The 25,999-nt window shown below is 56.9% G+C and overlaps 1 protein-coding gene across 4 annotated transcripts; it reads left to right on the top strand.

Moving 5' to 3' along the window:
- The first annotated feature begins 5,085 nt into the window (after positions 1 to 5,085).
- Positions 5,086 to 25,778, top strand: HID1 (HID1 domain containing). Of its 4 annotated transcripts, none has more exons than XM_024761223.1 (19): positions 5,086 to 5,248; positions 12,306 to 12,455; positions 13,008 to 13,178; positions 13,799 to 13,912; positions 14,496 to 14,602; positions 14,850 to 14,966; positions 17,345 to 17,558; positions 17,760 to 17,816; positions 18,648 to 18,788; positions 18,937 to 19,027; positions 19,238 to 19,389; positions 19,494 to 19,572; positions 21,075 to 21,239; positions 22,433 to 22,660; positions 22,904 to 23,010; positions 23,497 to 23,577; positions 24,174 to 24,265; positions 24,426 to 24,584; positions 24,854 to 25,778. In XM_024761223.1, the coding sequence occupies exons 1-19, from the start codon at positions 5,183 to 5,185 to the stop codon at positions 24,915 to 24,917; spliced, it is 2,355 nt and encodes a 784-aa protein (XP_024616991.1). In that variant the 5' UTR covers positions 5,086 to 5,182; the 3' UTR covers positions 24,918 to 25,778. The 4 variants fall into 4 exon arrangements, with proteins under 4 accessions (XP_024616991.1, XP_024616990.1, XP_024616989.1 ...); XM_024761222.1 differs by having other exon boundaries at positions 13,799 to 13,909; positions 24,153 to 24,265; positions 24,854 to 25,752; XM_024761221.1 differs by having other exon boundaries at positions 24,153 to 24,265; positions 24,854 to 25,752.
- Positions 25,779 to 25,999: the final 221 nt, after the last annotated feature.

The raw sequence follows: 25,999 nt of genomic DNA, 5'->3' as shown, positions 1-25,999 counted from the left end.
GCCCAGCCCACCGGAAATGACGGCGCGTGCGCAGGCAGCACTGACGTTAGAGAGTCCCGGCGCTCCCAGTCACACGGGTCACCCTGGGGGAGGGGCAGGGTGCCCAGCCCGCGCCTCTGGGCCGTCGGGGCATCCACTGACACCACACGCTGCTCATCTTGGGTGCTCCCACCCCTGCAGGCCGCGCTCCCCTCCCTGTCCCCGGACCCGTGATTTTAGCGCTGGGCTTACATTGCACTGAATGATATTGCCGCATCTGTCCTCTCCACCATTCTGAGGTCAGCGCCTGGCGGGGAAAGGCACTCAGTACATTTCAATGAGCGAGGTCATCTGGAGTCCAACCCCCTTTCCCCCGTACACCATCGGAGTGTGTCCCAGACAATGTCTGTTCTGAAAGGGGAATTATGTTAGAGTCTCACAAGTCCTTGCGGTCAGGAAGTGCTTCTGTGTGTCTACCCCCAAATCCCTGCAGTTTAAACCCTCCAGGCCTGTCATCAGCACCCTTATGCTGAGGGTGTCCCTCCTGTGGGGTCATTCTTACTTTTCCTCCTTTGATACCTCCTCATGGAGTTGTTGGGAGGGGCTATAAACTCTTGGTCTGAGTTAACACAGGCCAAGGGCTTAGAACAGTGACTGGGCCATATGAACGCTATTCAGTGTTTGCTCTTAGCATCATTATTATTGTAACTTTTTTACCTGGAGGATCCACTCCTTGCCTGTCACTACCCCTCTTCTGGCGGGGCTCCCGACGGGGGTGTTGGGGAGACTGTCCAGGGACTTTACCTTCCTGGTGGGGGGTCACGGGGGCAGGCCTGAGACACAGGCCTAAGAGAGCTGTGGAGAAGCTCCAGGCACATTTGCTCACTGCTGGCTGCCTGGGCTCCCACTGCAGCACAGCACTCGGTCCACTGTATGGGATCCAGCTCGCTCCCAGCAGACTAAAAGCTCCTTGAGGGCAGGGACTCCAGCTGGCACATAGCAGGTGCCTGATGAAGGAACAAAAGGTTGCTCTAAAACCAGTGGCAGAATCATATTCCTTGGCCCACCTTCTTTATCCATCTCCACCCCAGAACAGATCCGCTTGCCCTACCTGAAAGGCTCCTAAAGGCACTAAAAAATGAATCTGAAAAACAGTGGGTGAAAATGTGCCTTTCCTATTGACTGAAGTGGATTCCCAAAGTGGCTCCATCTTCTGTGATCGCCCAGGAGTTCTCTTCATTCAGTTATCCACTGTGTGCTAGGCCAGTGCTAGGTGCTGGGGATGTAGAGAACAAGACAGACCCAGCCCTGGCTCTCATGAAGCTTGCATCTCAGTAGAAGAGGCAGACCTAAATCAAGCAAAAAGGCAAAAACATTTAAGATGGTGGTAAAAGTTTTAGGAAACACACTGAAGGATGAACTAACAACAGCTGGGGATGGGAAATCTCTCAGGGAAAGAGACGTTTAAGATAGGACCCTAAAGCATGAGAAGGGGACAGCTGCGTGAAGAGTGGGAGGAGTGATGTCTCAGTCAGAAGGAACAACTTGTACAGAGATCCCAGGAAGAAAGAGCTTAGAGGGTCTGAGGAAATAAAGGAAGACCAGTGTGGGTGGAACCTGGGGCTTGGGGGAGGGGGAGCAGGGCCCAGATCATGCAGGGCCTTGGAGGTCACAGTGGGACCCAGAGAGAATTGACCCTAACAATGGGCTCCGAGGTGTTTTCAGTGGGGGAGCGTCGTGAGCTGCGGTTCACAATTCCTCAGGCTGCTCTGCAGGGAATAGATTAGGGGAGGCAGGAGTGGTGGTTGTGGTAGACAGGAGATGGTGGGGGCCCTGGCAAAGGTGAGGGCGGCAGAGATGAGGGAGGTAGAACTTGTGATATATACGTCTGGGGGATGACATCATCGGGTCTTGGTGACGGACTGGAGGAGGGGTTGACAAGAGCTGACACTGGATTTCTCGTTTGAGAACGTGGGAGATGTCATTTACTGAGATGAGAAGACGTAAAGACAAACGTTCGGAGAGAGATGGATTGGGCTTGGGAGGAGGAAGTGTGGAGGATAGAATCGCCCACAATGTGGCAGTTTCAAACGTGGCGCCAACTTCTTTGACATGTTTTCCACGGGGAGGTGGGTCCCCTCCCCTTGAATCTGGAAGGCTTGTGATTGCTTTACCAATAGAGTATGGTAGAAGTGACTATATGTATTATTCCCAGGCTGGGTACCAAATGGCCATGCAGCTTCCTCCTCTCTCTCGAGGGACACCCTTGAAAATCATTTATTTATTTATTTATTGGCTGCGCCACACAACATTTGGGATCTCGGTTCCCTGACCAGGGATCGAACCCATGCCCCTGCAGTGGAAGCGGGGAATTTTCCCTAAATCACCCCTTGATTAAACTCAATTTGGCTGATCTGTCCACTTGTCCATGGGTGACCAATAACATGTCAGTGCCACCTGGAGTTCCTGGTTGCAAACCACAGGAATGGCTCGGAACAATGGGCAAGACCAAAGCGTTCACAATTAATCCCTTGGAATGGTCGGTTAGCACCTGCTCTTGGTGTTTGTATTTTTTATTGAAGTGTAATTTACATACAGTAAAATTCATCCCTTTTAGGTGTATAGTTATATGAATTTGACAAACATATACAGTCATGGAACCAGCACCACAGTCAAACCGTAGAATGTTTTCATCACTCCACAAAGTCTCCTCATACCCTTTCAACGGTCAGTCCCCTCAGCCTGCTCCAGCCCACGGCAACCAGTGATCTGTTCTCTGTCCCTATATTTTGCCTTTTCCAGAATATCATATAAATGATATAACACAGTATGTTGCCTTCTGTGTCTGACACAGCGCTTTTTTTTTTTTTAAATACATGGACTCCGATATTTTTTTTTAATTTTTAAAAATTTACTTATTTTTGGCTGTGTTGGGTCTTCGTTTCTGTGCGAGGGCTTTCTCTAGTTGCTGCAAGCAGGGGCCATTCTTCTTTGCGGTGCGCGGGCCTCTCACCATCGCGGCCTCTCTTGTTGCGGAGCACAGGCTCCAGACCCGCGGGCTCAGTAGTTGTGGCTCACGGGCCTAGCTGCTCTGCGGCATGTGGGATCTTCCCAGACCAGGGCTCGAACCCGTGTCCCCTGCATCGGCAGGCAGATTCTCAACCACTGTGCCACCAGGGAAGCCCCGGACGCAGCGATTTTGAGATTCATCCACATTCTTGCTACCTGTACCAGTAGTTTGTTTCTTTTTATTGCTGAGGACTAGTCCCATTGTATGGATGAACCACAATCTGCTGATTCACTAGATGATGGACATTTGGGTTGTTTCCAGGTTTTGGTGATTATGAATGAAATTGTTATATGCATTACACAGGCTTTTTGTGTGGATATATGTTTTCATTTCTCCTCGGGAGATACCAAAAGTGGGATTATTGGGTTGTATAGTAATTGTATATTTAACTTTTATTTTTATTTTTGGCCTCGGGATCTTAGTTCCCCGACCGGGGATCGAACCCATGCCCCCTGCATTTGAAAGGTGGAGTCTTAACCCCTGGACTGCCTGGGAAGTCCCTATATTTAACTTTAGAAGAAAGTATAAATGCTCCCCATCCTCACCAGTATTTGTATCCTCAGGTTTTGTTTTGGTTTTTAACCTATTCGAATAGTTATGTAATAGTTATTGTATTGTGCCTTCAATTTGCATCTCCCTAATGAATAAGATTCAGAGTTTTTAATGTCACTCTGGCCTGGACTGGGGCTGGTGATTTGTAGGGTGGACTTGATTTTTTTTTAACGCCAAATAAAGGTACTATTCATTTGTTATCTTGAAGTGATTAGAAAAGCCATGGAGCGTGTCCAAGATTTCATCCAGGGCAGGGAAAACCCACCTCTGGAGCAAGGACAGAGCTATCCTGTCCAGTCTGCTCATTCAGTGACATGGTGACATCCCTGTCTCCCTCCTCCCTACCTCCACACCTGTCCTACCCTGCCTTTGTGCCTAGACGGTGCACCCTTCATTTTTTACTCGTGGAGTTCCAGTTTAAGCTAAATGTCACCTCCTTTTGAAGCAGCTAGGATTTCTAGAAGCTTCCAGACACACCATGTAAGACGATATTATTGAAAAAATGCAGCCTCTTTTGGGGCCAGAGTTGAATTTGCTTTTTTGGCTTTGTTCCTTACCAGTTATGTGACTTTGGACAACTTAACTGCTTTGAGCCTCAGTTTCCCCTAGTGTAAAATGGGTATAATACCTATCTCAGAGGTAGGTTTTTGTTGTGTAAGAGATGTTGTTGTCACTATTATTATTATTATTAATTTGCCTCTATCAAAGCCTCACTGGGCTGAACCATGGTTAATTCGTTCCTTGTTTCTCTCCTTAGCTAATTGCTCTTAAAGGGCAGACCCTGTTACTTAAGCCCCCTCTGCCCCCACCCCTGACACAGTGTTGGTAAATACTAGTCCCTCAACCTATTTGTTGAAATGGATGAACCTAAAAGGGTTCTCAGGGAACACAGGTGGCCAGAAAGGAGTTGTGGGACTCGGAGGGACCTCTCGCTCTCATTAGACCGCGGAGCTGCTTTCTTGGAGCAGGGGCACTGAATCAGGGCTTCTCTTCCACAGAACGGAAGGCTGAGGGCTTGTGACTGCAATAACAGCCGGGCCGTCTGGACATGTGGGTTTGACAGGTCAGAAAAAGGGGAACTAAAAGAGAGGATGCTCAGAATGCGAGTACAGGGACTGACAAGGAGGAAACGGGAGAGGGCTGGCTTTGAAAGCGTGGGCCCAGTGATGGTGTGGGGACCAATGGTGAGGATGGGGGCAGGGGACGGGAGGCTGGGAGGGTTGCGGGCCCCGGGGGCTGGGTGGAAATGGGAGAGACCGAGCGGGGATAACGCTGCCACGCAGAAGAAAGGTCGCAGAGGCAACCGGTCCGGCTGGGAAAGATCCGGGGAGTGGGCCAGCAGTGGATCGGAGGGGCAGACCCCGGGAGCCGGGAATGGGCGGTGCGGGGAGCGGCAGGTGCGGGGGGCGGAGCCCGGAGAGGAGGAGCCAGGAGGGGGCGGGGTCGACGCCGGGCGAGCGGGTGGGGTGCGCCGGTCCGCTCCTGCGAGAGCAGCTGGGCCCGCGGAGCTGGAGCTGGATACCGAGCCGGGGCCCGGGCGGGAGTCAGGGCCAGGGCCGGGCCGGAGCGGGCTCCAGCGATATGGGGTCGGCGGACTCCAAGCTGAACTTCCGAAAGGCGGTGATCCAGCTCACCACCAAGACGCAGGTGCGCCCGGGGCCCCGGCCTCCCCATCCACCTGCCGGGCTGGGGGCTGGGCAAGGCTGGGGGGGCTGCAAGAACTTGGCTTGCCGGGAGATAGGGGGACCAGATGGCCAGGAGGGTGACGCTGAGGCCAGGGCCGGAGCGAGACCCCTTGGCCTGTATCCCAGGGCTCCATCCCCTAGCCCCCACCCCCGGCCTTCTCTCCCGGGAACATCCCTTTTCCCGCAGCTGCTGCTGCCACCTTAGGCTGACGTGTGCCTACTCTCCAAGCCGGCGTCGCCAATGTCCGCCCCTCTGTCCACCCCCCTCCCAAGCCCCTCCAGCCTCGCATCTCCAGCCTCCTCCCCCGCCCCAAAACACCTCCCTGCTCTCCTCTCTGCCCCTCGGTGCCCGCGGGTGCCGGAGGCACAGACCCGGCTGACTCAATGCAAACAAAGCCGGCCGGCGCCCTCCCGGATCCGCGAAACAGCTGGTTCGCGGCAGCGGCCGCGGCCTCGCTGGGCCCAGGTCGATGCCCACGGCCAGGGAAGGCCCAGGTCTTGCTGGGAACATGCAGAGTGGCGGGCAGCGCTGCAGCCTGGCAAGGGGACCTGCTTCCAGCTCTATGGAATCCAGGTTCCCAGCTGGGGACCACTGCTCCAGGGGGCTCCCCCTTTGAGGCCCAGCGGTGGGGTTGGCTGTGTTTGCAGGTACCCTCTGTTCTCTGGGTCAGGGCTAAGAACGGTCCAGGCTGCCCTTGATACCTGAGGGCATCTTTCACCCTAGGCCATGCTTGCACTCTCCCCTGAGTCCACAAGTGGCACAGAGGCCACCTCCTTGCCCCCAGCGCAAGGACCTGGCCCCAGCAAGGCTTCTTCCTTGCCCACCCCTCTCTCCTCACTCTTGGAGCCAGGCTGCTCTGGCCACAGAGATGCCCAGCTCTCACTCCTCAGATCCCCCGCTTTCAAGGGAGTCAGGACCTGCCGCCATCTGGGACTTTCCTCCTACGCCCGCCCCCAGGGCTGTCTCTGGCTCTAGGCGATTAGAGTGGGTTCAGGGGAGCCATTTCCCCACAGCCAGCTGGTCACAGCTGCAGAGGCCAGGCCTCTGGTCCCACACTCTCTCGATCCCACAAGAGAAAGGTCAGGAGCCCGGCAAACAGCCCGGCTGGAGAGTCCAGCCCCAGCTGAGAGGCGTTTGATGGAAACCAGGCCTTGCTTCTCTCCACTTCCCCCATGGCTCCTGGTTATTTCTGGCGCTTGGATCTGAGGGTGGCAGGTGGGCCAGCCTCTCAGTGCGGGTCCATAGGGAGAGGAAGGAAGGGAGGCCTCCATGTTTACCTACCTGGTTGGGGGGGGAACACCTTGTTGGAGGAACGAGGTATGGGCTGTAGCCTCAGCAGCCAGGGTCCTTTGCCAGGCCAGCAGGGCCACGTCCCAAAGGATCTGCGTGGACAAGATTCCTATATGCTCCGGTCCCCTCCCCAAAATACAGAGTGCCTTCATCTTTCCCTGGCTGTGGCCCTGTGACAGGGCTGACTGAGATGGTGCTGTCTCGTTTCCCAGCTGGGGACAGTGAGTTGGCTTGGGACAGGACTGGAGCCAGAGACCAGCCTGGGTCTCCCTCTGGAGGGCCCTGGGCCCTGCAGGTGGGAGGGGGCCTGGGCTGCCTGGAGGGAGAGACCCTCAGGAATGAGGCCACCTGCCCTATGTAGTGACCCGGCTTGGGCAGCTCAAGAGACGGGACCAGATCCGAGATGGCGTTTCCAGACCTTGCCACTCGGTGTCCCCAAGGAGATTCAGGCCAGTTGTGTCCACAAGGTGTCTTCCTGTCCCAGGCCTTCAGAGGCTGTGCTGTGAACACAGATTTTTGCTCTGGGCAGCAGACAAACAGACCCAGCACCTTTTCCCGTGGCCTGGGTGGGCCGGAGCTGCCACCGCTCGGCCTTCCCTGCCTTCCTGTGCTGCATCCTGTTTTCTTCCTGCCTCGGGCTAGGCCTGACCCTGGTCCTGAGGGCCAGCAGCTTTGGCTGTGTTTCCGGAGCCTTTCCTGGTGTGGGTGGGGCCCTGGCGGGGGCACATTCCTGGACCTGGGGCCCTCTCCTAGATCCTGCCCATTTGGAGATTGTTTGCCATAGGTCAGATGGTACCGGGTGGGTCCACGTTTACATGTGTGCACGTGTACGTGTGTGTGAATGCCGTTGTGACACAGTCCTCCGGTACAGGTCACCCTTAGCAGGCTAGAGCATTGCTGGTCCTTCCCTTCTCCCCACCACCAGAGAGGTTCAAAAGATGCAGCTGGTCCCCGAGGCTGGCAGGGGCTTTGGTCTGAGCAGGTCCTGGTAAAGCTATGCTAAGAATATCTGGTTTCCCACCAGGGTAGCTCAGTGCCCCTGGCAGCATGGGCCTGCCCACCTCCAGCAAAGAAATTGGCTTGGATTTTAGAAGCTTCCTTGCGTTGGGTGGAGCCCAGCTGGGGTAACTGAGGCAGGGGCTAAGCCATGTCCCCCCTCCAACAAAAGTTCCAGTGACCCTGGCAGTACCTGTAGCATCAGGTTAGCCTGGTATGATCAGGTAATGGTCACCAAACTGAAGTGTCTGAGCCACAGCTGGGACCAGGTGGGGAGGCCCAAGTTGGGGATGGGGGAGGTGAAAGTCTTTACTCTTGAAGTTCAGGGCCAGCTCCCAGAGCTGGGACTTTCATCTGCTTCAGGTCTGGGCTGCCCTGGGGCCTCCCAAGTTCCCTCCCAAGGCTCTCTCCTCATTTTGAATTCAATCCCCAGGTGACACTTACCTGATGAACTAGGTCAGAGGTCAACTCCACTTGAAGAGTGTCTGCCCCTTTAAGGGGGTAGTGGCTATGTGGGAGGTGGGGGAGGGTGGCATCCCAGAGGTGTTCCCAGATGGTGGGGGGCTCTGCACGTTTTCTGGGATGTTCCTTCCCCACTCCCGCCCCGGCCACCCACACGGGGATGTGTTTCCCCTGGATCCCAGTGAGTGTCAGAGAGCTGTCTGGACTGAGGGCATGTGGGCCAGCAAACCCCAGCCCCAGGGACCCTCCTTTGGTCTTTGTTCCTCTCTGCCCGGCTAACTCGCTCTACCAGTTCTGGAACTGAGCACGTCCTGGTGCCAGGCCTGCCCTGAAGGCCATGGCCACATACTGCCCTGTACCTCAGAGGGGGGCATTGTTTGGGGGGTGGGCTAGGGTAAACCTGGACCCTGGGGAGGCTTGTGGCCAGGCCTGAGTTTGGGCAGCCCCACTGGTGCTCAGCTCTGCCCCGTGGCGGGGCTGAAGGGATCTCTCTCTAGGACTAATTACAGCCTTTGGCTGAACAAATATTGGCTGAGTGTCTTCCATATGCCTCAAGTGCACGGTCAGGGAAGAAGGGCTGATGGACTAGTGGGGCCTCCAGGCAAGCGCACCCAGACCTGTTGGGGACTATGAGTGACTGAGGGGTGTTCCAAGGTGGGAGGGAGCCCGCTGTTCCAAGCTCTGGGAGACTTCTTGGAAGAAGCGGCTTCAGAGAACAGAATTATTTTTTAACAAGATTCATATTTTTTTCTGATGGTAAGACATGCATATTGCATGCGGGTTTGTGGTGTGGTAGCAGGGCCCCATCATCAGCCCTTTCAGAGAAGACAAAAGTCTAGGTTGATTGGAGCAACCCAGGAAGATCTCGTGCAGGAAGTGCTATTCAGAAGAGTAAGAGTGTCTTGGACGCCCCTCAAACCGATGAACATTCAAAAGGAAAAAATAGTAATACATGCGCTTACAGAAAAATATAAAGAAAAGAATAACCACCCCATGAGATAATTGCCATTGACATTCTGTCATTTTCTTCTAGGCTTTTATTCCTGTATAATTTAACACAAAATTGTGATCATCCTATAGTTAGGTTTTAAAAATAAATTTATTTATTTATTTTTGGCTGCGTTGGGTCTTTGTTGCTGCGCGCAGGCTTTCTCTAGTTGTGGCGAGCGGGGGCTACTCTTCGTTGTGGTGCACGGGCTTCTCATTGCAGTGGCTTCTCTTGTTGTGGGGCATGGGCTCTAGGAATGCGATCTTCAGTAGTTGTGGCACGTGGGCTCAGTAGTTGTGGCGCATGGGCTTTGTTGCTCCGCGGCATGTGGGATCTTCCCGGACCAGGGCTCGAACTCGTGTCCCCTGCATTGGCAGGCGGATTCTTAACCACTGCGCCACCAGGGAAGTCCCGTATAGTTGGTTTTATATCTTGCCTTTTTCATATAACGTTGTACTGTGAGCATTTTCCATTCATTCATATTCTTTGAAGACGTGATTCCGATGGCTGTGTAATATTCCACTGTATGCGGGTGCCTTAACTGTTCAAGCATTTCCCCAGTTGTTGGTTATTTAGGTTGATTCCAACTTTTCACTGTTATCAACCCTTCAGTAAACATCCTCATACCTGCACTTCTCAGGCCATTTCCTCAGGAAAGATTTCTACAAGTGGAGTCCATGATTCAAATTGGTTGTCTATATGACCGACTATATAACTTAAAAGGCTGGGGGTGGGCTAGGGTAAACCTGGACCCTGGGGAGGCTTGTGGCCAGGCCTGAGTTTGGGCAGCCCCACTGGTGCTCAGCTCTGCCCCGTGGCGGGGCTGAAGGGATCTCTCTCTAGGACTAATTACAGCCTTTGGCTGAACAAATATTGGCTGAGTGTCTTCCATATGCCTCAAGTGCACGGTCAGGGAAGAAGGGCTGATGGACTAGTGGGGCCTCCAGGCAAGCGCACCCAGACCTGTTGGGGACTATGAGTGACTGAGGGGTGTTCCAAGGTGGGAGGGAGCCCGCTGTTCCAAGCTCTGGGAGACTTCTTGGAAGAAGCGGCTTCAGAGAACAGAATTATTTTTTAACAAGATTCATATTTTTTTCTGATGGTAAGACATGCATATTGCATGCGGGTTTGTGGTGTGGTAGCAGGGCCCCATCATCAGCCCTTTCAGAGAAGACAAAAGTCTAGGTTGATTGGAGCAACCCAGGAAGATCTCGTGCAGGAAGTGCTATTCAGAAGAGTAAGAGTGTCTTGGACGCCCCTCAAACCGATGAACATTCAAAAGGAAAAAATAGTAATACATGCGCTTACAGAAAAATATAAAGAAAAGAATAACCACCCCATGAGATAATTGCCATTGACATTCTGTCATTTTCTTCTAGGCTTTTATTCCTGTATAATTTAACACAAAATTGTGATCATCCTATAGTTAGGTTTTAAAAATAAATTTATTTATTTATTTTTGGCTGCGTTGGGTCTTTGTTGCTGCGCGCAGGCTTTCTCTAGTTGCAGCTAGCGGGGGCTACTCTTCGTTGTGGTGCACGGGCTTCTCATTGCAGTGGCTTCTCTTGTTGTGGGGCATGGGCTCTAGGCATGCGAGCTTCAGTAGTTGTGGCACGTGGGCTCAGTAGTTGTGGCGCATGGGCTTTGTTGCTCCGCGGCATGTGGGATCTTCCCGGACCAGGGCTCGAACTCGTGTCCCCTGCATTGGCAGGCGGATTCTTAACCACTGCGCCACCAGGGAAGTCCCCTATAGTTAGTTTTATATCTTGCCTTTTTCATATAACATTGTACTGTGAGCATTTTCCATTCATTCATATTCTTTGAAGACGTGATTCCGATGGCTGTGTAATATTCCACTGTATGCGGGTGCCTTAACTGTTCAAGCATTTCCCCAGTTGTTGGTTATTTAGGTTGATTCCAACTTTTCACTGTTATCAACCCTTCAGTAAACATCCTCATACCTGCACTTCTCAGGCCATTTCCTCAGGAAAGATTTCTACAAGTGGAGTCCATGATTCAAATTGGTTGTCTATATGACCGACTATATAACTTAAAAGGCATACGTGTGTTGAAGGCATGTTGCCTTGATAGGACCGGTGGGACTTTGGGATGTGTTAGAAGGGGCGGGCGTGCTGGGAAGAGGGGAGAGTCTGAGCAAAGGCAAAGAGGAAGTATGGCAGGGCTGTGTTGTTGAGATAGTAAAAACAGGTGTGTGTGCACACACATACCTGTGCACACTTGTGTATGTACATGTGTCCATGTATGTGTACGTGCACGTGTGTGGCTTGTATGTGTGTTTAGGTGTGATCTTGGCTGACTCTCTGGCCGAGGTCTGGACTCTGCAGGCAGTGGGGAGCCCTAAGATCTTTGTTGAGGGAACAATGCCTTTGGTGCTGTGTGTTTTTTTGTTTTTTTTTTTGTTTTTTTTTTTGTTTTTTTTTTTGTGGTACGCGGGCCTCTCACTGTTGTGGCCTCTCCCGTTGCGGAGCACAGGCTCCAGACGCGCAGGCTCAGCGGCCGTGACCCACGGGCCCAGCCGCTCCGCGGCATGTGAGATCTTCCCGGACCAGGGCACGAACCCGCGTCCCCTGCATCGGCAGGCGGACTCTCAACCACTGCGCCACCAGGGAAGCCCTGGTGCTGTGTTTTGAATGCGTGTTGGGGACAGCGTGGAGGTGGGATTGAGGGGGTGAATTTGGAGGTGGGGCCCTGGCAAGAGGGGCCTGAACTGCAGCACAGGTGGTGGGTACCGAGAGGAGCAGATGTTGTCAGAGAGCCGCGGGATGACTCCTTTAGATTTGGCATCTGTTGGGTATACCAGCAGAGGGTGGAGGCTGGGGCCAAGGGGGCAGCCTGGGTGAATGGAAATGAGCATATGTCCCCTTGTCTTCTTCCTAGGGGGAGGGGCACAGCCTGGCTCTGGTCCCTGGGCGCTTGATTTGGGGGTGTGGCCTGGGGAGGCCCCCAGATGGGGAGGGCCTGCCAGAGGGGGATGGTGAGTTACTCAGGGTCACACAGTCCCTCAGGGACTGGGCTGGGCTTTGGCTACTGGATTCAGTGTCCAGCTGGCCCCTGACCATCTGTGTCAAGTGTCCCCAGCCTGCCTGTGCCACCTGGGGCTCATGGTGGCTGAAGGATGTCTCCCATGTGGGAAGGCTCCTGGCACCAGCAGGGATGGAGTAGGGGGCTTCCCTTTCGGGGGCTCCCTTGGCTAAAGGGTGGGCAAACTGTGGACCTGCTGGCAAGAGACCGTGCAGCTCTGGATACCGTATCTCCCCACAGCCCGTGGAAGCCACTGATGACGCCTTTTGGGACCAGTTCTGGGCAGACACGGCCACCTCGGTGCAGGATGTCTTTGCACTGGTGCCGGCAGCGGAGATCCGGGCAGTGCGAGAGGAGTCGCCCTCCAACCTGGCCACTCTGTGCTACAAGGTGAAGGGTGCCCGGGCCCTCACTGCCACTCCCACCTGAGCATTTCCCACCCTCCCAGGGAGGCTGGAGCTGGCCCAGCCCTGTGGTCCAAGAGGGAAGGCACCCAGGAAATCCTCCGTCCAGGTTGGAGTGGTCCCAAGTCTTCACTCACTTCTCCCCCTGGCTGGGCTCTGGGGGAAGTGATGGTGCCACTGCCTGTGAGGGCTGCCTGTGGGTGACACTTTCCATAGGTCAGCTCATGTAGCTCACCTGTGTGGTTGGTACTGTCAATGTCGCCATTTAACAGAGGAGGAAACTGAGGGCCAGATGGCTGGTCACTTAGCAAGATCTCAGCCAGTGAGTGGTGGGCTGGGTCTCGCTCCCAGGATGCTCTAAGCTGCTCCCTGGCCCATGTCCCATCCTCCTGGGCTGGCTGACCCTGGCTGGAGAGGCGGTCCGGTAGGGTGGCCCCACTGTCTCTCCCCCTCTGAAGCCTGGGGTGCCCAGCCTGACCCCAAGTGCCAGGGCCCCACTCCCTAGCCTGCCAGCGTGCCTCTCTGCCCATCCTCGCAGGCTGTTGAGAAGCTGGTGCAGGGAGCTGAGAGCGGCTGCCATTCGGAGAAGGAGAAGCAGATTGTCCTGAACTGCAGCCGGCTGCTCACGCGCGTGCTGCCCTACATCTTTGAGGACCCTGACTGGAGGGGCTTCTTCTGGTCCACAGTGCCCGGGGCTGGGCGAGGAGCGGTCTGTGGACCTGGCCGGGGCTGGGCGGGAGGTGGAGTTGTGGTGACAGGGAAGGAACCCCTTCAGGGCCGGCCACATTCCTCCAGACCTCTTCTGGGGTTTGGGAAGGGCAGATGTAGGGGCGGTGCGGGTGCTGCTGAGGAGGGGGGCCAGCTCTTCCTCCTTGAGCCCCCGCTTTCTCTCCCATGGGGGTCTCTGCCTCTACAGCTGGGCAGAGATGGGGGCAGGGCAGCTGGGCCCTCCCCCCCTGCTGCCCCACCCCCTCCCTGGCTTTCTGTCCAAGCAACTGGCAGGGGGGTGGGGAGGTGGGCAGTGATTCCCAGCAGGGCTGAGGCTCTAGAGTTTAGGGGCCTCACCTGTCCCCTCCCAGTCAGTGGGAAGGTCTCCTCACTGGTCCCAGCCCCGCTTCCCCACTCTGTCCCGCTTCTGCCTTGGGAGGTTTGGGGTGATTAGGGGTCTACTTCCGGTTCCTTCTCCCACCTCTTCCTCCATCCCTCTGCCCGCAAGTGTCTGCCTGGGCCCAGACCCCGTCCTCCTCCCATCCCCCCTCCAAGTCCTGGGGCCACCTCTCCTTAGCCAGCTACGACTGAGGGGGCCTATAGGCGCTGTGTCCCAAGCAGGGAGAGGACGATGACGAGAATGCGCGGCCCCTGGCTGAGTCCCTGCTCCTGGCTGTCGCTGATCTGCTCTTCTGCCCAGATTTCACCGTCCAGAGCCACCGGAGGAGCACCGTGGTGAGAGCCCCCCAATCCCCGCCCCCCGGGCCGGGGAGGGCTCTGGTCCCAGGTTGGGGCCGCTTGAAATTCCCTTGGGCAGGGGCTGCTCCAGGAAGGTGGGGCTGCCTGGCACGCATGGTCCCGGGGAGGGGGCGGTGGCTGGCACGGCTGGAGGGGAGCCAGCTGGTGCCCGGCCCTGCCCGCTGCATCCAGGAGATCGGGCACAAGCACCCATTGTCTTGGCCTGGGCCGTGGGTGGAGGAGTGGGGCTTACACACAGGAGCCCTGGCCCTCTCACTGCCCGTGGACCCGTGGACCGGACCTTGACTGTTCTCCGTCCCCCACTCCCACGCACCACCAGGGGCACCTGATTCCGTTCTGCTCCCTCCCTGTCTCTCTCTCCCTGTCTCAAACTGGATTGAGCAAGTACCAGACTGAAGGAAAAGGAGCTTTCAAGAGGTCGAGAACATTCATTTCTTCCCGTGTGCATTAGCACCTGGGGCATTTTGAGGGTCTGTCTTTAGGAGAATATGAGGGTCTTTGCCCCCAAGGATAGCGGGGGGCTTGGGTTGGCCTGATTTCTCTCTGACCCTGTCCCCAGGACTCGGCGGAGGACATCCACTCTCTGGACAGCTGTGAATACATCTGGGAGGCTGGCGTGGGCTTTGCTCACTCCCCCCAGCCCAACTACAACCACGACATGAACCGGTGAGCTTGCTGAGGAGGTAGCTGGACCCCAGGCCTGGCCCCCTGCACGGTTCAGAGAGGGAACCACGCGTGGGGTCTTCCAAGGAGACCCTGCCCGCTCGTGACCCAACTTCAGCCTCACAGGGATAAAATGGAGTCATTTCTTTTCATGGACCTGAGCTGGGGCGGGGCCGGGTGGGCGCGCCCTCCTACAGGAGAACTGCGGTCCTCAGGTACTGAACCCTCTCCTCTGTCCTCCCTGCCCAAGGATGGAGCTGCTGAAACTGCTGCTGACGTGCTTTTCTGAGGCCATGTACCTGCCCCCAGCTCCAGACAGCAGCAGCGTCAATCCATGGGTGCAGTTTTTTTGTTCCACAGAGAACAGGTGAGGGGCCCCTGGCCTTTCTTTCCATTTCTCCTCCTCTTGGTTCCAGGCAGCCCAGCGCTGAGGCCGTTTGCCAGCCCTGTGAGTCTTATTTGAGGGGATGTGCTGCCCCCTCGTGGTGATGACCTATAAGAACAGTCACACCTTACGCCAGCTCTGTCCCATGTCCCATTGGGGGGCCCTGGATGACCCATGCCTGGGCCCTCCATCTAGAGCCCTGCTATCCAGTAGAAATATAATGTGAACCACACATGCAAGTTAAACATTTCTAGTAGAGACCTTTAAAAATAAAAAAGAAACAGGTGACATTAATTTTAATAATGTATTTCATTTAACCCAATATATCTGAAATATTAGCATTTAACACGTAATCACTATACAAAATTATTGAAATGTTTTGCATTCCCTTTTCATAGTGAGTTTTCAAAATCAAGTGTTTAGTTTACATTCACAGCACATCTCACTTCAGACCAGCCACATTTTAAGCTCTCCATAGCTACATGTAGCTTGTATTGGACAGTGTAATTTATTTTATTTTTATTGGCCGCACCGTGGGGCTTGCAGGATCTTAGTTCCCCAACCAGGGATTGAATCCGGGCCCTCGGCAGTGAAAACACCGAGTCCTAACCACTGGGCCGCCAGGGAATTCCCTGGGCTGTACAGTTTATTCAGTGGGTGGAGAGGGGGCGTGATAAATACCCTGAAGGGTGGGGAAGCCCTGCCCACATGGGGGCATTTATGGGCAGTGGGGGGCATAGGAGCACATGGAGGTGACCCATGGCTGGATTGAGTATTTAGAGCAGGTACACGTGCTCCAGCTGTGCAGCTCCAGCTGTGCGCTGGCTGCACAGGGGTTAGTGCCCCTCAGTGTCATGGTTCACCCTCTTCTAGACTCTTATTCCCACATGGCAGGCCTCATCCTTCGGGTTTTGCTGGCTGGCTGCCCCTTTCCCCCACCCCAGCCCCCAGCTCCCAGAAGGAGCGAGAACCCAGGTGACTCCCTCCACCAGGCACGGTCAAAAGCTGGCCAGAGTTTTCTTTCTCACCAGCATTATGGGGCAAATGGCCACTTTGCCACTTGATTAACCCCCTTGGGTCTCAGTTTCCTCATCTGTAAGATGAGGAGCTTGACCTCTGATATCTTACAAATCTCTGAACGGAGTCATTCTGTGGCCTGGGGGCTGGGGCATGGGGCACATGCTTTGCCTCCCAAGGGGAAGCCCGCCTTCCCTGTGGGCCCTCCAGCCCTTCTCTGAAGCCCCAAGGAAGGGTACCTGCCCCTCAAAAACGTCAGGGGCATGTCCTTTATACATTTGCCCAACCCTGTAGATCATACAGCGTCAAGAGTGAACCCTGGGGACTTCCCTGGTGGTCCAGTGGTTAGGACTCAGTGCTTTCACTGCTGAGGGCCCAGGTTCGATCCCTGATCAGGGAACTAAGATCCCACAAGCTGTGGTGTGGCCGAAAAAAAAAAAGAAAAGAGTGAATCCTGATGTAAGCTGTGGACTCTGGGTGAAAATGATATGTCGATGTAGGGTCTACAGTTGTAACAAGTGTACCACCCTGGTGGGGGATGTCGATAGTGGGGAAGACTGCACGTGTTGGGGCAGAGGTTTCACGGGGGAAATCTCTGTGCCTTCCTCTCAATTTTGCTGTGAACCTAAAACTGCTCTAAAAAGTATTTTAAAAAATAATTAAAGGGCTTCCCTGGTGGCGCAGTGGTTAAGAATCTGCCTGCCAATGCAAGGGACACAGGTTCGAGCCCTGGCCCGGGAAGATCCCACACGCCGCAGAGCAACTAGGCCCGCGAGCCACAACTTCTGAGCCTGCGCTCTAGAGCCCGCGAGCCACAACTACTGAAGCCCGCAGACCTAGAGCCTGTGCTCTGCAAGAAGAGAAGCCACGAGAAGCCCGCGCACTGCAATGAAGAGTAGCCCCCGCTCACGGCAACTAGAGAAAGCCCACGCGCAGCAACGAAGACCCAACGCAGCCATAAATAAATAAATAATAAATAAAATTTAAAATTAATTAAAAAAAACAATAGGCTTCAACCCCTGGGGGTGAAAATCTAAGGGGTGTGGGCACGCTATCCTACAAAGAGCCCCTCAGGACTGGCCATCCCACTCTTGGTAATAAATTCCTTCTGGCCTTGGCCCAGCCTGGCCTGGGTCCCAGATGCAGGCAAGGATGAGGAGGGGTCTCTCCTTCGTGGGAAGGGATGAACTCCTGGCCCGAAGATGGCGGCCTGGCACTGAAACCCTTGTGGAATGAGGGGGCTGGCCTGGCTGACCCTCCCACCTGGCCACGGCAGGGGGCGGAGGGAGGGCTGGGCTGGTGGGTGGGGTCTCTGAAGCCCCGCCCCTCCTCTCCTGCCGCAGACACGCCCTGCCCCTCTTCACCTCCCTCCTCAACACCGTGTGTGCCTATGACCCTGTGGGCTACGGGATCCCCTACAACCACCTGCTCTTCTCTGACCACCGGGAACCCCTGGTGGAGGAAGCTGCTCAAGTGCTCATTGTCAGCTTGGACCATGACTGCGCCACGCCCACCGTGGACGGTACCACCACAGGCACAGCCATGGATGATGCTGACGTAAGGACGGGAGAGGGAGGGCAGCCAGCCCTGCCTGGCTGTGGGCGGGTGGCACGCCCTCTAGCGGAGCTGGGCAAAGGATATCCAGTGGGCACCTCGTGGGGGTATCTGGGGTCAGAGGGGGTACTGCTGCACTGCCTAGGCCTGGTGTAGGGGCAGGGGGTGAAGGCACCTGCTCACCCCAGGCTCCGCCCTCCACAGCCTCCAGGGCCCGAGAACCTGTTTGTGAACTACCTGTCCCGCATCCATCGCGAGGAGGTGAGTCCAACGATGCCCTTGCTCTTGTGGGTTCTTGATTGCCCACCCTCCACAAAGGTTGTGGCCTTGCAGGGTGTGAGGGGATGCAGATGAGATGGGGGTAGGGAGAGTCCTGACCCCTATATGAAGGAACCACGGTCCCCGTGGACTCAGGCCACCACAGGTGAAGTAGTGATGGCAGGACCGCGAGGGTCTTGAGACTCAGAAAAGGGCTGATGGCCTCAACTGGGTGAGGGTAGCCAGGAAGACTTCCAGGAGGAGGCGGCTCTGATGTCAGGTTTGGTGGGGGAATGACAGTGGACGGAAAGGCCAGTCCCACCTGAGTTCCTGTGTCTTGTGACGTTGGGGGAGGTTCTTGTGCTCCCAGAGCTCTAACCTCTGCAACTATGACATGACATGGGGACAGTAACTGTGCCCTTGCCTTGTAGTGAGGATTAGTTGAGAGCACAGCCCAGCAGGCAGCAAGGTGCTCAGTGAATGACAGCTCTCTGAGGATAGAATGCTCCTCACGTGTCACAGGGCTATGGGGAGGGGTGGAAGGATGTCACCTGTCAACAAGGAGTCCAGGTGGGCACGTGAGGAGGTCACTAAGAGCAGATGGGGAACCTGTGGTCTGGCGGAGGGGCGGGGTGCTCTCTAGACCTGCCCTGGACCCAGCTTCTGAGGGGCTGCCCCCAGGACAGCTGTTGATGACACTGGCATCTGGGCCCCTCAGGCTCTAGAGGTGGGATCAGGCCCTGGGGGGCTCGGAGGCATTTGTGGGAGGCCTGGCCAGGAAGCCTGGATTGTAGGGAGCCGGACTCGACAGGCCCCTGCCCTTCCCCCACCCAGGACTTCCAGTTCATCCTCAAGGGCATAGCCCGGCTGCTCTCCAACCCCCTGCTCCAGACCTACCTGCCCAACTCCACCAAGAAGATCCAGTTCCACCAGGAGTTGCTGGTCCTCTTCTGGAAGCTCTGCGACTTCAACAAGGTGGGCTGGCCTCGGGGGCCCAGGCTGGCGGGCAGTGGTCTGCCTCAGGGATGGGGACAGCGTCTGGGGAGGCTCCCGGCAGAGGGAGAGGGTGGGGCAGAGCTGCCCCTCCCCCTGACTCTGCCCATCTGTCTCCGCCTCCCCCCAGAAATTCCTCTTCTTTGTGCTGAAGAGCAGTGATGTGCTGGATATCCTCGTGCCCATCCTCTACTTCCTCAACGATGCCCGAGCAGATCAGTGTAAGGCTGGGGTGGGCTGAGGATCCCTGGGGGGTTCCTCGCGGAGGGGCAGTCTCGGCCAGTCTGTCCTGCCTCCCAGCAGCTCAGGCCTGGTGCCCCGACCTCCCGGGAAGGGCTTCTCCCTTTACCCCCAAGATGGGTCCCTGCGCTGGGCTCCTTTCCTCCCCTCCCCACCCAGCGTGGTGACCCCTCCCATGCCACGTGCCGCAGCTCGGGTGGGCCTGATGCACATCGGCGTCTTCATCCTGCTGCTTCTGAGCGGGGAACGGAACTTCGGGGTGCGGCTGAACAAGCCCTACTCAGTGCGCGTGCCTATGGACATCCCGGTCTTCACCGGCACCCACGCCGACCTGCTCATTGTGGTGAGGGAGCTCCCGTCAGGACCTGGGGGTGTGGTGTAACGTCCCCTCGGCTGAGTCTGGAGGCGCCAGGGACCCCATGGCTGCTCCTCTGCCTCCCCGCACAGGTTTTCCACAAGATCATCACCAGCGGGCACCAGCGGCTGCAGCCCCTCTTCGATTGTCTGCTCACCATCGTCGTCAACGGTAGGGGGCCCCAGAGCCCGCCTTCCCCCATGCTCACCACCAGGGGGCGCCAGGCCACAGGTTGACCTGCCGCTGGCTCCCTGGTTCAAACCGGCTGGGTACAATGGAAATATTAGGGCAGCCAAGTATGTACTGGTCAGTTTTCTAGTAGCCATATTAAAAAGGAAGAAGGAAAAGGAAAGAAAGAGAGAGGTGACAATAATTTTATTATATATTGAATTTAATCTGTTGTATCCAAAATACCATCATCTCAATATGTAACCAGAATACAAAATTATTGAGATATTCTCCATTCGTTTTGGAATCCGGTCTTCCAGATCTTGTGTGTGTGTTCCATGCGTACAGCACACATCCATTAGGACTACGTTTCTAGCACTTAATGGCCACATGTGGCTTGCGCCTGAGGTATTGGACTGCGCAGGTTTGGACGAGGGCCCCGCCCACAAGCAAGGGCTGTAGATGGCTGCCTCCGAGCTGGGAGGGGGCTCAAGCTGACAGGGGCACGGGACCCAGCAAGGTCGGGGCCCAGGGCTGGGGCGGCATGACTTCCGCGTGGCTGCTTTTTGGAGAGGAAGGTCCTGAATGGGAGGGGCTGACTTCTCCGTGGTCCGGTTTGGACTCCAGGGTGGGTGGGATGTTGTAGGGCCTTGGCGACCTCTAGCTGCATTGTTGGACTGTGAGTTCTGGGGCCAGAATCTCACCTTCCATCGCTGGCTCCACCCCACAAATCTTCACTGAGAATGCATCTGTGAACAAGGTAGCCACCAACCCTGCCCCATCCCGAGGGAGAAAGGCACAGGGCAAGGAAGCACACAGATCAATCTGTGACTTCAAGCTGTGTGCAGCCTCGCACTTCCGACTCCCCCTTCACAGGCTGTGCAGAAAATCTCTGTCTAATTATATATGGAATATCAGCTTGACATTCTATTAAACTTTTTTAAATAATATTTTTAGTTTTTGGCTGCACTGAGCAGCTTGTGAGATCTTAGTTCCCCGACCAGGGATCGAATCTGGGCCCCCTGCAGTGGAAGCTCGGAGTCCTAACCACTGGATCGCCAAGGAATTCCCAGCTTGATGTTCTAGAAAGAGTTAAAGATCCTGTGTTTGTATCCCTGCCCAATCATTTTATAACTGGAGAACTTTGGACAAGTTTATGAACCTCTCTGAGCCTCAGTTTCCTCAACTGAATGGGGACGGTCTCCTCTCTGTCCACCTCCCTCTCAGATGCGGGGAGGAGTGGGGGAGATGGAGTGTGTGAGTGGCTTTGTAAACGGCGGCGGCTGTCCACAGGGCAGGGGCCGGGGTGGAGCCCTGGGGCTCTGCAGGAGGCATGGCCAGTGTGGCTTTAGCCTGTGGCGCTTGGTCTTCCTGACTTTTCGGGGGACTTCACAGGCAGGGGGCAGGGAGGATGTGGGAGCAGTAGCATTGTGTCCCACCCAGGCCCAGGATGTGCTGGGGTGGTTGGCGGGGGCCCCAGGAGTGAGCCGACCCCTCCCCTGCAGTGTCCCCCTACCTCAAGAGCCTGTCCATGGTGGCCGCCAACAAGCTGCTGCACCTGCTGGAGGCCTTCTCCACCACCTGGTTCCTCTTCTCTGCCGCCCAGAACCACCACCTGGTCTTCTTCCTCCTGGAGGTCTTCAACAACATCATCCAGTACCAGTTTGACGGTGAGGCACCGGTCCAAGCCCCTGGCCTGGCCTCGGGGGCAGGAACCAGAGTGGGCAGTGGGCGAGGACACCTCCCCATCTGAGGAGGGCACAGCCCTCCACCCCCGTGTTTGTTTGTCCAGCGTGCATTTATTGAGCACCTACTGCATACCAAACCCTGTGCCAGGTGCAGGGGATTCACTGGGGAACAAAGCAGAGTGCCCTCTGCCCCGTGAGGCTCATAGCTGGGGAGGGAGCACGGAGCGGGACTTCAAACAGATGGTCACCCAGACAAACAGGCCATCTTAAATCTGTTGAGGGGGAAGTGCAGAGTGGCATGGTCCTGCTGGGTGTCACAGATGCCGGGCTGCCTGGTGTCAGTTAGGGCCTTGCCACTTAGCTCTGTGACTGTGTGCACAGAGCCTCTCTGAGCCTCAGTTTCTTCATCTGTAAGATGGTCATAATGATAATTCCCAGAGTCTCCATCTCAGAGGATATTGAGAAGATTAAGTAAAATATTCCCAGAAAAGCATTTAGCACTTGCCTGGTGAACTAAATGTCAGCAGTTATTATTTCCCAAATAAGTAATATTTGCACTGATCTATGAGGGATGAATGGGGGTGGGGAGGGGTAGAAAAACATGGGGGGAGCACAATGTATGCAAAGGCCCTGGGGTGAGATGTGTTGAAGTGGAAGCAGAGCAGGGTGGTGAGAGGCAGGGACCAGAGTGGTGGACGGGGCATTGAAGGCCCATAAAAGCGTCTTTTATATCCCCGGGAGCCAAGGGCGTTCAGCGTGCGCGACAGAGCACAGGCACACGCCATATCGTCCTTCTTCCCGGTGACCTGACTTGGGGGACAGTCAAAATATTGAACAGCTGGCTTGGTGGGACACTGACACGCTGGGCCCGCCCCACTCTGCCAGCTGTTACCCCTTAGTGCTGGGTGGTGAGAGGGTCCGGAAGGTACCAGGGAGGGGCAGGGGCGGAGCTCAGCACAGAAGCTCTTTTCCCGAAAGGTAGCATCCCGGTGTAGCCTCAGACCACAGACGCTGCTCGACGCCAGCCCTGCCTGGCTCCCTCTCTTCTGTGCCCTGTGCTGTCGCCTCCCCCTGCGGTAGACACCCTCCTGTCGTCCAAACTCCCCCTCCCACGAAGACACCCAGGTGAAGGGGGTGGCAAGGGGGCCTCCCTGAGACACGCTTCCTCCCCACAGGCAACTCCAACCTGGTCTACGCCATCATCCGAAAGCGTAGTGTCTTCCACCAGCTGGCCAACCTGCCCACGGACCCGCCCGCCATCCACAAGGCGTTGCAGCGGCGCCGCCGGGCTCCCGAGGCCTTGTCCCGCACCAGCTCGCAGGAGGGTGTCTCTATGGAGGGCTCCCACCCTGCTGCCCCCGCCGAGCCAGGCACCCTCAAGGCCAGCCTGGTGGCCACCCCAGGTCCGGTGCCGGCGAGGGGCAGGGTGCGGTGCAGTGGCGGCGAGGGTGGGGGTGGAGGTACGGGGGGCCCGGGCGGGGCAGCTTGGTGGGGGGACCGGGCCTTGGGGCTGAGCGTTGGGGGGTCTGGCACAGCATCTGTGAAGTGGGGGGAAGTTGGAGACTTTCGGGGCCGGCCCCAGGCAGAGGCTTTCTAGGAGGAGCACTGTGGCAGGAGTCCTCACGGCTCCCCACCCCACCCCCCAGGCATTGAGAAGCTGACGGAGAAGTCCCAGGTGTCAGAGGATGGCACCTTGCGATCCCTGGAGCCTGCACCCCAGCAGAACTTGGCAGAGTGCAGCCCAGCCTCGGAGGTAGGTGCGGGGACTCCTGGCAGGGCTGGGTGGCGAGGCTGGGCTTTCCCTTTCTCCCTGGCCTCCAAGGTGTAGGCCGGGCCGGAGAACTGTGCAGCAGAGGGGCAGGTGCCCAGTGCCCAGGGCGTCAGGCTTGGCACTGATGACTCTCTGGGGATGGGGGTGCCTTTCACAGACCCCTCCCTTGTTTATTGGTCACGGGCTCAATCCCTTGGCCTTGAGACTCCTCACCCGTCAGCCTTATCTAGGCTGGGCTGGCCTTTACCCAGTCTGCTCAGTCAGCTCCTGGCCCTAAACCTGTCACTGGGCTGGGCAGGGTCAGGCAGGGCCTGGGGCCCAGGGCAAAGGTGCTGGGCTGGGCTATCCCCTGCTTTGGGAGTGAGCCCCCTCCCTGCAACATGGGCCAATGGGGAGACCTCATTGCCCTCCCCAGCCCCCTGCACCCTCTCCCCACATCCCTCTCTCTTATTCCTTCCCCGGGACCAGGAGCCCAGCCAGGCGTGGCGCGAGCAGCGGCGACTGTCCAGCGCATCAGCCGGTGGGCAGTGGAGCCCGACGTCGGAGTGGGTGAGGGTGGGACAGATGGTACAAGGTGCGGGGGTGGGTCCGGGGCTCCTGGCCCTGGGAACAGCTCAGGAGAGGCTTGGATGGGAATGGGTCCAAATCCAAGCACTGGCCCGGGTCAGCTTAGGGGTCAGTCCTGTCTCATGACCTTGGCTTCTCTGGCTTGGTTGCTTCCTGTGTCTACACTGTCCCAGAGTTTGTTCCCCAGCAGGGTTAAGCTTCAGTTATCCACAGCCCTTTCTTAGTAAATCACCCTTTCCAACTTCCTTCCCCAAATCACTTGCCCACTCCCTTACGTGATTCCTGAGATCACCACTAATTGCATTTGCACGGGGATAATAAATGTCCCTACCTCATCAGGCCATTGTGAGGATCAAAGGGGATACTTTCTGGCACACAGGACACGCTCAGTGAGAGGCCCCGGCTCTCCCCATGAGTAGCAGTCACTGCCCTGTACCAGGCCCCTGCTGTGATGAGCGGGGTGGGGGGGGGGATGCCTTCTGCCCTGGGGAGTCCGTGGTTTCAGGTCAGGGGTCAAGCCTATGCCACAGCCTCTGGGGGCTGTTTTGCCAGCCCAGGAACCCCAGCCCCTCCCCCAGGTCCTCTCCTGGAAGTCGAAGCTGCCGCTGCAAACCATCATGAGACTACTCCAGGTGCTGGTTCCCCAGGTGGAGAAGATCTGCATTGACAAGTGAGGCTGGGGGCGGGGCTGGGCGGGCTGGGCTCTGAGGGGCCAGCCCAGGCTGCGCGGGGGTGTGGCCGGGAGCATGGGCCTCGGGGGTCCAGGGTGAGCCCTCTGCTCCCCTTGACCTTCAGAGTGGGCACACTGGAGACCCTCCTCTCCCTGGCAGGGGCCTGACGGACGAGTCAGAGATCCTGCGGTTCCTGCAACATGGCACCCTGGTGGGGCTGCTGCCCGTGCCCCACCCCATCCTCATCCGCAAGTACCAGGCCAACTCGGGCACGGCCGTGTGGTTCCGCACCTACATGTGGGGCGTCATCTATCTGAGGTGGGCCCCTTGGGGGTGGGGCAGTTACCGGCCTGGGTGGGTCTGGCATCCACCCGAGGGTCAGCTCAGTGGGGCTGTGCCCCACTAGGGTAGTGGGGTTAATGTCAAAACAGTCAGCCAGGGTGGTCTTGTCTGGTGGAGGGTGGGCACCCACTTCCCCAGGGGCAGGGGTCAGAGAACATCAGGGTGGGAGGACGACAGCCTCGCTCCTCCCCAGTCTTTCCTGCAAGGCCTCCCGGCACCTGGGTGACGGCCCACTCCCTCCGCAGGAACGTGGACCCACCTGTCTGGTACGACACAGACGTGAAGCTGTTTGAGATCCAGCGGGTGTGAAGATGGAAGCCTGCAAGGGGCAGGGACCAGGGGAAGCCGGGGACCCTGGTCCCCCGATGTTCCCCCCGACCCACCATTCTGAGCTTTAAATTACTACGGTCAGGGCTGGGGGCTTGAGTGGCTGAGTCCTGAGTGGCAGAGCCAGGAGGCCCCTTGTGGCTGGGATGGTGGGGGGCCCCCCTGCCTCCAGGCTGGATTGAGAGGAACTTTCTGTCTCCAGGACTGCAGCCCTCCACCAGGGGCCCACCTCACTCTGGCTCCCCTTCGGGACCCGTTTCTGTGCTGACCCTCAGTGCCCGCCTGGCTCCTGAGCTGCCCAGCCCTCTGCCCTAGTGGGCTGCCCAAGAGGGAGTCTTGGGTGGCCCCTTGAGGCACCTGGGCAGGGTAAGGGGAGCCTTTCTGAGCCTCCTAACCTGAAACCACCTGGTCCAGGCCCGGCTCGCTGCCAGGACCCCGGGAAGAAGGAGGGTGACCAGTCTGCTTGTGGAGGAGGCTGGGGGCTGACAGGCACCGAAAGCCAGATGAGGGGACCTCGTGCATTTTAGGGATTTGGAGTGGGGTGTTGAGGGTCTCCTGCTATATTCTTCTGGGTCAGTGAATATAGCCTGGCTGGCTCTTGTACAGTAATGGGGGCGAGGGAATGGGGGCAGGGGACAGCTGACCAGTCCTCCCTGACCCTGCCCACCACCTGATGACTTGCGGGGAGGGGGACCAGGATACCAACGCCCCATCCTCCTGATTCTGGCTTCTTGGTCTCCCTCACCCCACCTGTGTCAGTACAATCTTTGCTCTGTACAATCGGCCTCTTTACACAATAAACCCCCCCTCTCCATGCCCTGCGTCTTTGTGCTTGGAGGGGAGGGGGTCAGGCCATGGCTCTTGTTCTCAGGGAAGCTGGGGACTCTACCTCCCAGAATCAGGCCCCAGTGGGCCCTCGGTGCGCACCTGGGAACCAGCGTTTGTCACTTTCTTGGGTGGGGAAGTGGAGGGTTGGACGCCCCAGGCTGTGGCCCCCCCGAGAGAAAGAGCCCACACAGGAGAGGCAAGGGGCCTGCCTCCCAGCCTCCTGCACGGCCCCCAGG

The sequence above is a fragment of the Neophocaena asiaeorientalis genome, unplaced genomic scaffold (assembly GCF_003031525.2).
Source record: "Neophocaena asiaeorientalis asiaeorientalis breed wild unplaced genomic scaffold, Neophocaena_asiaeorientalis_V1.1 scaffold30, whole genome shotgun sequence".
In the NCBI taxonomy this organism is placed as follows: domain Eukaryota; kingdom Metazoa; phylum Chordata; class Mammalia; order Artiodactyla; family Phocoenidae; genus Neophocaena; species Neophocaena asiaeorientalis.
The sequence above is the reverse complement of the archived record's forward strand: the minus strand, read 5'-3'. Positions and strand labels throughout refer to the sequence as shown.